Genomic DNA, 14,293 nt, shown 5'->3' on the forward strand with positions numbered 1-14,293 from the left:
ATAAGTGGCTCCTTCTAACCTACCTGATGAGATGCAGTGAAAATAAGCTACAGTTAGTACAGTATATCTATCAAGCTGCACGCCTCCTATAGTGTTGTGGATTTCTTCTTATATAGTGTAAGATTTCACCCCCTCATGTCATCGCCGCTGCACAGCTGCAGCCTGACAGTGTAAAAACAATGAAATGATTCCCAGCTCTGTAAATGCTGTCTCCAACTTTTCGTGAGAAGGTACAATGTGAACGCAGCTTAGAATAGCAGACAATCTTCCTCCTAATTGGATTTTTCAAGCAATTCTATCCTGACAAATGCAGCAGTTTTGAAATTATGTTCTGTATTGTTTAGTAGAATTGGCTTCTTTTTTTTTAAACAATCATTTTAATTGTCGACAATGTTCCTCTTGTGACCTGTTGAGCACTGGTAATAATCTGTCGCTCTGGATTATTCGTGTCTAATTTTTTGTTTTGTTTGTTTAACTTCCATAAAAAAAAAAAAGTTTGTTTAACTTCCTGTTTCTCACAGGGAGATGCAGGCTCCTCTGCAGCAGGCATCAAGGTAAGAGCTAAGCTAACGCTAAAAATTTGCATGCACCAGAAATGTTGTACCACAAAACTTATTTATGAATAAGATAAAGACATATTTAACAAGTTAAATATGGCAAGTGTGCACTCACAACAAGCAATGTTTACTAGCTAATGCTAATGCTAGCTGCCTATTTCCTAGTAAATCAGTAATTTCGGCATGCTAATGGTGTCTATCCAACAACAGCTTCTTCAAATCCTACAACACCCAGAATTCTTTGCAATCTCCTGCTTTAGCTTCTGCAGAGTGCATGCAGTCTGTAGTTTTGAGATTCTACAAAAATAATCCAGCATGTTTAGCATGTAAACCAAGTGGCAGATGTCAGTATGGGCAACACAGAAGGAAGTAAGACAATACTTTAGAAGTGGGTCAAGTCTAAAGTCATGAGCTGATGTGGCAGTACTGATTACTGTGGAAGAATCAGATGCACAAGATTTATGAGTAGCAGAAATAAAGCTATTGTTTGCATGTATTACAGGGTGAACCGGGAGAACCTGGACGAAGTGGGCAAAAGGTAATCACTCCTCTTTGACTAACTATCATGGTAGTTTATATGAATTCATATAAACTGTTCAAACTTAACTTTTTTTTTGTTCAATTTACCTTGGCTTGTTTGGAGACATTGTAAGGTCTCAGGTATCAGACTAAGACTCGTTGTATATACTAAATCTTTTGTATTTTCTGCCTTGTCTAAACCCAACCAGGACTTCCCATTGTGCTGCTTTGCATCAGTGCAACTAAACAAAACCTTTATATGTGTGTGTGTGTGTTTAAGCAACATTTGTGACCTCTGTCTCTCTCCAATGCTACAAAGGAAATCAACAGCTGATAAGAAACTAATAAAAAAGGATCATGCAGCAGAAAAGGAGCTGTTGTCCTACAAAATAAAAGCACCAGCACCTCATCTAATTACACTTTTTAATCCCATGCGTCCCCCCCCTTCACAAAAATAATCCCTCTTCTACTTTCCTCTGTTTCCACACACACACTGTTTTCTTATCTTTTACTACACATCCACACTGCTTGTGCTGACATGCACAAAAATTGTATTTCTCATCTTAATTGCAATCATAAGATTGAGTTGTTGTGCCCATTAGAGATTACCATTGGATGGCGTTCAATAAGTGTTGGTGAAGAAGTAGCCCACAACAAAGGCTTCCATTCATTAACTTGTGCTTTCATTAGCCGCAATGGAAATTTACAGCCTCCTCTGTGATCCCCCCGAGTGCCGTTACTGTTGATCATTCCCGTGCAGCGCTAATCATTTCTTTTCATATGCCATAAATACAATGGTTTTAACTGAGCGTTAAATTATCCCAAGCAAGAATTTTTATTTTGAAAAACCTCACAAGAGGCCAGAGTTGAGTCGGGCGACTGTACATTTACTCCAACGTGATGGTTGTAGGAGTCTGGAGCTCTTAACTTGACAATGACCCGACCTTGGTAAAAGAGAAATAGGCCAACTTGTCTTTGTACTGCCAAGCTCTAACGACCCTGAAGCCACGGCAGCTCTCGCTCACACAGCTTTTTTGCAACTTTAACCCAAAGTATCTGACAGTTTTTCCTTCCAGAAACCAAAAGTTTTCACACCTGCCCAAAGTAATAAAATCATAGAAACTAAAACTTCCATTGCACTTTGTGAAGTGTTATAACAAGCACTAATCACGCTGTCAAGCCATGGCCTGCATGAGATGGTATGAGAGTGCATGTGCAGTACCTTCTTGCTAATGACAGTCAACACACACTTGTAGACAGCAGCAGCTCGATAGTCCCGACAAAAAAGTAGAGTTCAGAGCTGATAGAACCCCGAAGAGCCTACAAATGAGGCTTGACTCAGCTTAGCTTGGCTTGGCTGTAACGTGTCACACTCTTCCTGTGTAGGGAGAGCCAGGACTTCCAGGGCTGCCTGGACTACCAGGGATAAAGGTAAATGCTTCGCTGTTTTCATCCCCAGTGTTGTCCCTGTCCGTCCGCTTCAGCCCGTCTGTGCCTCGTGTATGACACATTAAGGGTGTCTTACCTTTTCCTGCTTTGTGGGATTTGACCTCCATGTGCAGCAGTGGCAGAATACCTGAAAAAAACACTTAAAAGTAGCTATCAAGAGACAAAATGTGATTTTTATTGGACGTTCTACAGCAGATGGTGAATGTGTAATCAGCCACTGCACTGCCGTCTCCTGCTTAAAGAACAGCAGCCGCCACAGATGTATTTCAGGACCATTAGCTTGAAATATAACATGTGAATGCAAGGAATGCTCTCACAAGCATGATGATGATGCTTTGTACTGTGTTGTTTTTCTGCTTGTAATGTGCTGGCCTTGTAAAAGGAAAAAAAAAAAGAAGGCGCTTTCATTTTACATTTTACACACTCCTGTTTTTACTTAAGAGGCCTGTACGCTTGATGGATTCTAACAATATTTTTGCTAACGTAGCGAAGCTCGGCTTGCACTTTGTTCTGCTCTGCATTCTTTTGCTGTTTATCCGATCAAAGTTTCAAAAGTTTTTCAGAGCCAAATGTCCATTAGCCTTTCTTTGGGAAGCGTACTGTACAGTAAGGCTGCAGATGGTGTAATAATATATTCCAGTGATCGGATCCAGCATCACACCTCATACTGGCTGCTCTCGCCTCATAAGTGGCACAGACTCTTAATCAGTCTGTGTGTGCTGATGAGATTCTAACAAGGTCACTCATAGCTTGTATTATAAAGAGAGAGTCGTTAATATAAAACCAGGGGATGAATTAGCAAATGTGTGTCTGTGATTTACGCATGACTGTGTGTAGTGTGTGTCTGCATGCCTGTTATTATCAATATGTTTAGCCATGCATCTTGTATGTGTGTTTAGCACTAATTAGCAGTGCTGTTCCAAAGATGCACTGTGGAAATATGACTAACAGCTTATTATTTGTTTTTGTTTTTTCAGGGTGAGCCTGGATTTCTTGGTCCCCAGGGAGAACCAGGGCTTCCAGGACTCCCAGGAATGAAGGTGGCTGACTTGAGTTCTCCACAATAATCCTCTTTATTGTGTATTTCCTCACATATTTGGAGTTTTCATCACATCCTTTCAGTCTGATCAACACTGAAATCATCACTTCCTCGTCTCATCATCCATTATTTTTACATTACCGACGTGTTTTTTTCAAAATGTCACTTAAACGAGATAATCCTCCTGACATTAACACACTGTGGAGCCAGCGGTGATAATCCAGACACACAAAAATTAATGCTCACATTGTCCTTTGGCATCAGGCTCTTTGTGTTTCATTCATTCATCTCATAATGCTGCATGAAATGTCAGTGTAATGTGTTCATCAGCTGGTAGCATCTTTAAACAATACTTTAGTGGAGGTTTGAAGAGAAACACAGTGTGTTGTAAGGCAAACGACACACAGTTATACCACACCGCCCTCTACTGGCTGTCTGCTGTCACTTCAACATAAAAAAAAACATACACACGACTGTCTTTCAATATCCAGCCTGAAGGACAAATAAATAAAAAATATGAGCACACCAAGTTTCTTAAAAACACACTCTCAACCTTCAAGGGTCACCAGAAAAAGCAGCTTGTGCTGACTCGGCATAAATATCTACAATTCAGAGTCTAAATCCGCCGAGTAAGCACAGGAAGCTCTTGCAGCGTTCCTCAGCTCTGAGTCGATACAGCATAACATTAAAGGAAGCTGAAGGCCGTGTTTCAGAAGATGCACTGCAGCTCTCCTGCTGATGACTGAAAAACAGAAACTCAGGAGAACAGTGCTGCCAGCTCACCTAGTTTTATTTATTTATTTTTGTTCTTATTGAGCTGGTTCTTTTATCTCTATAGGGTGAGAGAGGTGAACATGGAGTGCCAGGAAAGGGCGAGCGAGGAGACATTGGACCTGCTGGACCAAAGGTCAGTATACATGCGTGGCTGTATTGCAGTTTAAACCTTATCTCTCTTTGGAGGTTCCTCCATGTTGCTTTGCTGCCACCTAGAGGCTCAAACTACATGACAAGAAGATGCATTTGCTAATCAAAGATTCCTTCAACCCATCAAATGTTCACTTGTGTTAACAAAGAGAGCTGGCTAAACCATTATGAAGAGCCTGGAGTCCATGTAAAGTAAAGCAAACATATATGAGCTGATCACTGTTTATGTCTGGCGCTGACTCAGCAGGTAGCTTAAGCTCCAGTCTAAACTCAGACAAAGCAGCGATCTGGTTCACATCCTCATCAGAACCCCTGAAAGACAAACCCCAGCAGAGTTCAAATAAACACTGTCTCCTTGGCGTTTTAAAGGCTGTAGTGAAGGCGGCCATGTTGCTCTCTCAGGAAGAGCAAAGAGAGATGGATGATACACGTAAAGTTACATTTTTATAATAAATTTGGACTGAAGTCAGAAAAAGATTTCATGTTGATGTTTCCTTTGAGTCAGTATTCTCTTTGTTTTCATGGCAGGGTTCACAAGGAGAGTCTGGGACACCTGGTCCTAAAGGGTCAAAGGTCAGTAGGACAGATATGTTTTCTTTAATTTAATGAACACCACTTCCCAATGAGACCCCGAATCATTAGAAGAATCTGCTAAAAACATTTCACACTGATATCGGATTCTGCAGAGAAACTTTTATTTCTCCTTAAATGCTGTTTTTCTTCTTTCATCAGGGGGAGACTGGTGATAAAGGAGACATGGGCTCTATTGGCCCACGGGTAAACAAGATTAACTTCACCACTACTTTGTCTTTTAAGGATTAAAAAAACAGCTTTAATTTTAATTAATGCTACCACCAGAGGGCAGCAATTCTTGGAGCAGGTTATTGGAGCAGTTTATTCCTGATACTGATGTCTTCATCTGTGTCTTTTAATGTGCAGGGCCCACCTGGGCAGAAAGGAGACCAAGGAGCCACTGAAATCATCGACTACAACGGAAACATCCAAGAAGCTTTACAGGTCGGTGAAGTCATTATGTAAAGTTAAAAGCAGTGTAAAATGTTCGGTTCATCAGCGGTGTTACTGAAGAATCAAGCTAGCGTTTGCAAACTAATTCCTGTGTGCAGAAATGTGCTGACACAAACGTTTCTTTCCTGTGTCACCTCTGCAATCTTATCTCTTACCTCCTCCCCTTTTCCACTCCTTTGGCCCACTGCAGAAGATTACCACTATTACAGTGACGGTAATGAGGCTCTGTATATTTTGTGTATTGTGTCATCATCCATGAGTGATTCATTTTCCTTCTAGCATGGGCCCATCCCAATCCCAACACTGGTTTCTTGCACTGCCCTGCTGTATTTGTTCTCCCTCGCCCGGCAACACATTTGGCTGAATGAAACAGAGCTCAGTGCTGCGAATGCGCTTATGTATGATGGAGTTTACCCTGCTGCCTGGATTACTGGTGTCTCTTGGATTATCTGTAAAAACATCCTGTGAAACAATCACACCAGGAGCTGACTTAGTTCACTTAAATGAAAATTATATTGGAAATCTGCACCAATGACAGCATGAAAGGGTGTGGAAAGACCTACAATAGGGTCATGCTTTCCCCATAAACTATCGCTTTAAACGTCTCACATCCTAACATCATAATGTGTACTTCTGTCAGTGGAAATAATCATGTACATGTACATGTGTTCATGCTGTTGTGGCCTCTGCATGTGTCTTTAAGTTGAGCATATTTTTCATAGTTCATGATTGATTTTCTGCTAAACACAACGACAATACACGCTTGATAACTGAGCCGATCGTGCAGACATACAGCTCACACATGTTGGAGTGTAATCACAGCTCTCTTCTTGTGCAGGGTCCTCCAGGGCCTCCAGGGCCGATTGGTCCACAGGGCATAAAGGTAAATAAAAAATGCTGTCTTTACATTTTCATTAGTTCAAACTCAGACACATATCTGCAGTGGATACATCAATGTGTGTGCTGTCTGTGGTTCCAGGGTGATCGTGGTATGCCTGGCCTCCCTGGACTCGATGGAGAGAGAGTAAGTTGATGGCCCTTACACTGATTAGGAGGTAGTCACCATACATAAAGACCCACAGGGTGAACACTTGACATATTTTCTTCTTCTTTCTTTCTTCCCTCAGGGCTACAAAGGCTCAAAAGGAGACATGGGAATGCCCGGAGCGTCAGGGGAGAAAGGAGCAACTGGTTTACCTGGCTTACCTGTAAGACTCAAGCTCAGATAAAATCTCTGAAATATTCTTCTCTTTGTGTGACTCATGTCATGGAGCGTGTGTTCTTCAGGGTGTCAATGGAGTGAAAGGAGATAAAGGTGATGCAGGACTACCTGGTCCTCAAGGTCCCTCTGTAAGTAACATGTCACTCATCACTTTTTTAAAGCAGAACACGCTGCATATATGGTGATGATCATTTCTATGACTTACATTTTCAGATTATTGGCCCTTCAGGGCCTCCAGGGCCCCATGGACCCCCGGGACCTATGGTACATTTTAGTCATATATCATGTTACCACGTCACCAAAACTGAAAATGAGTGTAGCACAATACATTACGATAGTGTATGATGGGAAGAGTGAGCGGCTGGAATGTTGCACAGTATGTCAACAGTTCATAAAGATTCTCCACCCTCCTGGTGTACAGACCCATCCCAGTTCTTTTATTGCATGCGTTCCACTGAACTGCTTTCTGGTATGTAAGTCACAAAGCCTTACATTTAACAACCAAAAAAAAACAACAAATGCCCGTGGGGAGATTTCACACCACACCTGTAACTCTGGTCTAACTGTCAATTTATCAATTTATTTGCTACAGTATGAATTATAAGAAAATGCAGACAAGATTAGGAGCAGAGAGATAGAAGCATGATTTAATCAGCACTTTGAAACTGTGTGTTTAAAAAAGTGCTATATAAATAAAGTTATTATTATTATAATATTTTATTCTCTTTACAGGGACCACATGGCTTCCCTGGACCAAAGGTAACACTAAGCACGAGTATGTTGTCACAAAGCTGGCTTGTTCACATACTAATATGTTTTCTGCTTCTTGTTTCCTAGGGTGAACCTGGTTTGAATGGTGTGAAGGGTACGAGAGGTGAACCGGGACACAAAGGGGACCGCGGACCCTTGGGTCTCCCCGTAAGTATGACCCATGCAGCACACGGTCCTGTCTCTTATTTCTTCAAACATCCTCAGAAATCTCTCCTTCCTGCTTTCAGATTTCTTCTTGTGCATTATTGCACACTTGAGCGTGTGTGTGTGTGTGTGTGTAGCGTGTGTGTAGCGTCTGCGTGTGTGTCTGTAATGCCTTCCTCATTTTCTGTCCTCATGTTCATGTGCCTGTGCTGACTACTTTTGCCCAGCTCCCTGTAACACACAGTGTGATTTAGGTGTTGTTAAAAACCCTGCCATCAACCTGTCCTAATAACAGTGTTCATCTGGTACTAATCCCGCCTTGTTCATGTCACTCATACCTCCATAACCACACAGGGAGCCTCCGGCTTGGACGGCAAGCCCGGAATTAGGGTGAGTGTCATGTGACCAAGAGGCTTCGCAACCCAACTTCTATCTACCTCCATATAATCCAGCCATTTTATTTGTTTTTTACCCATGTCACCCATTTTGTTTTTGTGTGTGTCACTGTTGGACTTTTAGATTACAGAGTGTTAAACCGACAGCACACAGGTTACAGCAGGCATCTTAAGGCTCTTGTTTTGTCCCGTGTTGCATTAACTAAGCATTAACACACACTCATACATTAACTGTATCAGCAGTGTTTGTAAAGTGTATTTGTAAAGTGTCCGCTGTGGCCAAATGCACGTCTGCTATAGTTCTGTGTGCTGGTTCACAAAGCTCAAACCAGATTGGAATATTGTACATACTGGTATCTTTATTTATCTTTTCGATAAATCTTAAGTCATTAAAAAAAGATCTGCACTTAGTCATTTCAAATTTCAACTCGCCATGACAACTACAACTCTCTGCAGGGCATGGATGGGCCTCCGGGTCCAGCTGGTCCAGCTGGGCCAAAGGGTGACATAGTAAGATTACATTCATTGATTTAAAATCATTTTGTATATATCATTTTAGGGGTTTGTCTGATGTCAAATGTATTTGTTTTAGGGTGAGAAGGGAGCACCTGGTGAACCAGGACCAAGAGGACCTTATGGACTACCTGTAAGTTATACTCATTATTTGGAACTTGTGTGAAAGTGCTTGTGTGAAATAAGTAATACAGTTGAATGTTCTTTATTTTCAGGGAGCTCCGGGGACACCAGGCTTGGATGTGAGTCTGTTTACCATCACTTCCTGATTGTATGAGGAGAGAGTGTATTAAATTAGCTTCCTACAGTATTTTGACAGATTCCTCAGAATCAAAGGCAACAATGTATATCACCCAAGTGTCAGCGTCACAATGAAATGACCCAACACTAATTCACTTCACACCAGTTGCCACATGTTTCCAGATTAAAAGTACTGCTGTGTAAGAATGTAGAAGGGTCCATCAGCTTCATCAGTGGATCTTTCATGGCCGGACATATCCCAGGAGTCATTGCAGATGGATAAGGCTTGGCTTGGGTTCTTTGAATGTCTGTGTAGCTTACGTGTCCTCCAAGTAGATTACGTGTTCGAGGTAATAAAATGTAAGCCTCAGGCTGGGACTATAAACCTGTGGGCAGTATCAGATAGTATGAATGCAATACTCCCCCAGTTACATGACTCTGCACTTGGTAGTGCACTACTTAGTGTGGTACAATAAGTCAGAACTGGTGAATAGAGAAGAGCTGGCTGATGACATGCAGATATGACATTGTTGCCATTGATCCTGGGAATTTGCTGTTTACTTCACATCACTTCAACTTCTTCTGGTCGCGATTCGTTTCATTTCTCACCTTCCTTCGTTCACCATCAGGATTCTTGTTAGTGTCCTACTTTAAGACCTCTTGTCCTTAAGAGTCATAAAGCAGAGCTGTGCTCCTACAGGGGTTACCAGGCTTAAGGGGAGAGAAGGGCGACGTTGGGGAAAGAGGAGAAAAGGTAGATGTAGACATGCTGTAATGGCACGTTAATAACACCCTGTAACACTGCAGAGGACTGATGTCAATGGACAGACAGGCGTGGTGAAGGTAGTGATGTAGCTGCAGACTCTATGATAGATGGGCTCAATCGGAGTCCTGACTTTGCGTTGAATCTCATCCCCAGCTTTTGTTTTTCCACTTTTGAATGATTTGCCATCTCATTTATCCCCCCCCCCCAGTCCAATCCAATCTCATTCAAAGAGTGATCTAGACCAAACAAGTCCATTGACAACAGGCTCCATTTATTGTACTGTTTCCACGCATGAACATAACACCTGAAACATGTCCCCACCTTCCTATACTTGAGCCTGTTGTTAACCCTTCCCTTGGTAGTGTTGTTGATCAGTGTTTAGTGTGTGTGTGTGTCATAGTGTCTCTTAGGCCCCGTGGAGACACTATGACACTGGATTGACTTTCTCCACACTGGAGAAAGTCAATCCAGTTAGAGTGGGATTGAAGCCAGATAGCCTTTAATCTGGATATGTTCAGACCTATGGACCTAGGACCGCGTGTGCGGTTTTTGTTCCTTGACGTTCTTTCGTTTTTTCCAGTTCAAAAAGCAGTTCATTCCTTTGTAGCCCTGTGGAAAATCAACCCAGGGCACCAAATAATCACACTTCAGTCTATCCTTCCAACTTAACCCTTTCATTCCCTGAAAGAAGAACAGTGCTGACTCCTCATTGGATGAGTTAACCTGATGCTAACAGTCAAAAGAAAGTACTCCTACACTCTGATAGATAGATAGATAGATAGATAGATAGATAGATAGATAGATAGATAGATAGATAGATAGATAGATAGATAGATAGATAGATAGATAGATAGATAGATAGATCCTTGACGTTCTTTCGTTTTTTCCAGTTCAAAAAGCAGTTCATTCCTTTGTAGCCCTGTGGAAAATCAACCCGGGGCAAAGCTGTCATACTTCGACAGTTGTTTACATAACGCTTTTGTACGCGACCCGGACACTGTCCTTCGTGAACCCGGATATATGGCGTCGCTAGCGGGATTCGCTAGCCACATTTGTGTTCAGACCTGAGCCAGATGTGAGCCAATCTGGCTATATCCAGATTCACGTTGTTCAGACTCAGAAAAAAACTATCCGGAGATATCCAGATACGGCCCAAACCCCGCTGTAGCTGGATTGATTTCCCCAGTGTGAACGGGGTCTTAGATGCATACTTTGAATGTGTGCTGTGTTCTAACACAGACCCCTGCTTCCCTTTCAGTCTACAGTCCATTTAATATAGATGATGTGCCAAACAATGTTGTTATGATCTTTGTGTTTTTTATTCCAAAGGATACAGTTTGGACTTTTTAGTGTGCTATAAATAATAACCCTCTCTCTGGAGGTGTTTCCCTGCTACTCTTTCTCATCCTTGTGCCCTTGCCCCCCCCCCCCCCCCCCCCCCTGAAATGTCCACCTTTTCCCACTATTGTCCTCTCCTCGTGATAAGGAATGTTTTTAGAACTCCCATTATCGTCTCCCCTCCTATCTAACACTGTCTTTCTCCTTCGTGGGCTGTAGTCTCCCTTCTTTAATCCCTCCTAATAGCTAATGTTGATGACGAAAAAATTATTTTTAACTTGACCCAACCATTGTATCCACAGGGGGAGAAGGGAAAGAAGGGCAAAAAAGGGCCTAAGGGCGAGAAAGGAGAACAGGGTGCCCCAGGATTAGATGCACCCTGCCCATTGGTATGTCCGAAACTGTCAGCTGGAACTCTCTTCCCAGCCGTGTAGAGCAGTCGCCCCCCCCCCCGCCCCGCCCCTACAGACGAGGAGGAGCTCCCTGTGGCTGCACTGATACCCAGCTTCCTGCCCTCAGAGAGAGAAAATCACCAAAATAACCTGAAATCCAGAGTCTGCGACTTTATAAAACTCAGACACAAAAACATGCCATTAAATGCTGGAGGCGTAGAATGGGGCTGGATGGCGGTATTAGCTGGCTCACAGGGCGGCTCCTTGCTCGCCCCGCCTCTTTGTGTCCGTCACAGTGGATGGGTACAGGAGTGAAAGGGTCCACCTCTCTCCCAGTAACACTCCTAGGTCATCTTTGCAAACAGGGTTTCCGGGGATTTAAGGGTGAAAAGGGGGAACCAGGGCAGCCAGGTCTGGACGGGCTGGATGCCCCATGCCAATTGGTACAGTATTCCTCTTTTTTCCTAAACCTCTCTCCCATGCATGCTGCTCACCTTCAGTGTCATCACTCAAACCACACCATGCATGCCTTAAAAGCACGAGGACATCTTATTGTAACAGAACAAAAGGTTCCTATGAAGGCTAAACATGCACACACACACACATACACATCTCACTAACATCCTGACCTCTTCTTAGATAACACACTCCATGACCAGAAGCAACAAATAATCACACTTCAGTCTATCCTTCCAACTTAACCCTTTCATTCCCCTAAAGAAGAACAGTGCTGACTCCTCATTGGATGGGTTAACCTGATGCTAACAGTCTCCTTTACTGATGGGTTAGCCAGTGCTACACCAACCCTTCCTTTACTCTGTTAACTCTCCTGTCCCTGCTTCTTTGTACCAATTGGGCCAGACCGAGACCAGAAAAGAAACAAGTACTCCTACACTCTGATAGATAGATAGATAGATAGATAGATAGATAGATAGATAGATAGATAGATAGATAGATAGATAGATAGATCAGGTCTTAAAAAGAATGAACAGGTAAGAAAGCATCATCACAACTATCATCATATTAAACTACATCTTGAACAAGCTGCATTTATTAAACTCACTGAGTTTTTTATACTTTCCCTCAGCTCACTGCTGTTTTTAAACTCCGCTCAGGGACACCTATAATAAACTCAGTGAGGACAACTATTGACATCTTGATGTGCATGGGCTAGACTGTATTTATGCATGAATGAAAATAGTTGTTATCATACTTATTTAGTTAACTATGGTGATAAACAGTGCCAAAAGTTAATGCACAAAAATGACTGTGTTACTATAACCATGTGTCCATACGGCTGCACTGTTTGCTGAATCTGGTTTTATGCTAGTGTTTCCATGATATTTCCATATGTTAGACCTCTTCAGTTTGTGTCTCATACCAGCCACTTATCATCACACTGTGTTTTTTAGTGCCACGCATTATTATATTAACTGCTATTTAAGCTTCGATTCCTGTTTCAGTTCTCATTGTTTATGTCTGATTCTCTTCTGTAAACAGGGCCCGGATGGATTACCAATGCCTGGATGCTGGCAGAAGGTAGGTTTGACTGATATAACAGACTTTTAGTGACAGCACAGTTTTTTACAGTGAACAAAATGCAAACTGATCATTTTATGTTGTATATTGTACTGCAACTGCACACCCATCAGCTTTTTGTTATAATGATGATCTGAGAATTAGCATAATGACAGCAATGTTGATTGAATGTTATGAAGCATCAAACGCGTGTAGCTAAGTCGCAGCTAGCTGGCTAACCACCCTTAACATCATTTATTCTTTGCTAAAATCCACACAGGTTTATATCACGCCTGGGGCTAGGTTAGGTTGGACAGCGCAGTAATTACAAGCTAGTATCCTCTCAGATATTATTTTGCTAGACTTTGCAATAGCCAGCTGCCAAGCCAAGCTAAGTTAGCCGTTGCTTGGTTACATTACACTGTAAATTTACTTAGTAACATTAACTTAAAAGTCTGCAAATGGCGAGCTAGCAGATTTAGAGGCCAGTTTTGCTACATAAGTAGCTATTTGTCACACAAATAGGCAAGCTAACATGTTGTACATTAAGGTGTTCCAACCCAGTGATACATTGGCTGGCTGATAAGCTACGCTTAGCCTGTTAGCTGTAACTTAGCTACACTACGCTGCAGAGCTAAATTTGCTAGTGTTGCAGACCATCTATTTTTACAATAGAATGTACATTTCATCACATTCTTTAATATAGAAACTACGAGTTGCATTTATTTTTATTTCATGAGACACAATCACGCACTAAATGTTTATTTCATGCGGGTTTTAGCTTCTCTGTTTGCATGAGCGTCCTGTCAAATTACTGACTGCTGTGTGTCAAACGGATGTCATGAAACAACGTGAAAACATCTCCATCTCCATGTCATTCTCTCTCCTTTTGTGTTTTTTTTTTGCAGTGATCACTCTAACCTGAAACGCATGGAGTTTGTAAATAATGCTTCTTTTATGGTATTTATAGTTTTTTAATGGAAGTCTAAAAGAAAAGAAGTCTATGTGTACAATGATACAACAACAACAACAACAACAAAAAAGAGTTTCATGCCCTAAGCTGCTTCTACTCACATCGCTGTGTGTGGGGGGAGAACTTGTCTCTTTAGTCTTTGCATGGCTCAGACTGGAGCGTCGCAGCTCGGCCAGATTCACAGGGAGGAGGAGGAGGAGGAGGAGGAAGGGGATGGATCTGGACTGGCTCCCTAACACCAAACGCTAGGTGTTCAGTGTTGTGTCGTCTCAACAAGCTCACCGCCCATTCAAAAAAAAAAAAAAACAGACTGTGCAGAACATTGCACCCCTGAAAACAAAGCATGAGTAGTGTACTGAAACTATATTTATATGTATTGTACATACTTGTCACTGTTTTGTGGTCGCGTCATGGCTTCTGCAGAAAAACAACACTAACAAAAGAAAAAAAAATCAACCCCAGAGCTCTGAATTAGTATTTTTGTTTTTTTGTGTTGTCCTTCAATCA

General features: G+C 42.0%; 1 protein-coding gene across 11 annotated transcripts in view; it reads left to right on the forward strand.

Moving 5' to 3' along the window:
- The window catches only part of col25a1 (collagen type XXV alpha 1 chain), a 124,178-nt gene that overhangs the window by 107,103 nt on the left and 2,782 nt on the right, over positions 1-14,293 (forward strand). For 3 of the 11 annotated variants that reach the window (XR_003672155.1, XR_003672154.1, XR_003672157.1), the window contains 21 exons: positions 522-554; positions 1,060-1,095; positions 2,463-2,507; positions 3,503-3,565; positions 4,403-4,471; positions 5,017-5,061; positions 5,221-5,265; positions 5,428-5,505; positions 5,705-5,728; positions 6,353-6,397; positions 6,494-6,538; positions 6,642-6,722; positions 6,802-6,864; positions 6,950-7,000; positions 7,469-7,495; positions 7,574-7,654; positions 8,503-8,556; positions 8,639-8,692; positions 8,775-8,801; positions 9,500-9,553; positions 11,661-12,834. Coding sequence is in view for 6 of the 11 variants with exons in the window: in XM_028429529.1 (XP_028285330.1) it covers positions 522-554; positions 1,060-1,095; positions 2,463-2,507; positions 3,503-3,565; positions 4,403-4,471; positions 5,017-5,061; positions 5,221-5,265; positions 5,428-5,505; positions 5,705-5,728; positions 6,353-6,397; positions 6,494-6,538; positions 6,642-6,722; positions 6,802-6,864; positions 6,950-7,000; positions 7,469-7,495; positions 7,574-7,654; positions 8,503-8,556; positions 8,639-8,692; positions 8,775-8,801; positions 9,500-9,553; positions 11,661-11,915 (1,275 nt within the window). In the remaining 5 variants the exon portion in view is untranslated. Of the gene's footprint in view, positions 1-521; positions 555-1,059; positions 1,096-2,462; positions 2,508-3,502; positions 3,566-4,402; positions 4,472-5,016; positions 5,062-5,220; positions 5,266-5,427; positions 5,506-5,704; positions 5,729-6,352; positions 6,398-6,493; positions 6,539-6,641; positions 6,723-6,801; positions 6,865-6,949; positions 7,001-7,468; positions 7,496-7,573; positions 7,655-8,005; positions 8,042-8,502; positions 8,557-8,638; positions 8,693-8,774; positions 8,802-9,499; positions 9,554-11,660; positions 12,936-13,721; positions 13,955-14,293 lie in introns of those variants that run through there. The other 8 variants (XM_028429535.1, XM_028429533.1, XM_028429531.1 and 5 more) reach the window with 8 other exon arrangements.

This window comes from Parambassis ranga, chromosome 18 (assembly GCF_900634625.1).
Source record: "Parambassis ranga chromosome 18, fParRan2.1, whole genome shotgun sequence".
In the NCBI taxonomy this organism is placed as follows: Eukaryota; Metazoa; Chordata; class Actinopteri; family Ambassidae; genus Parambassis; species Parambassis ranga.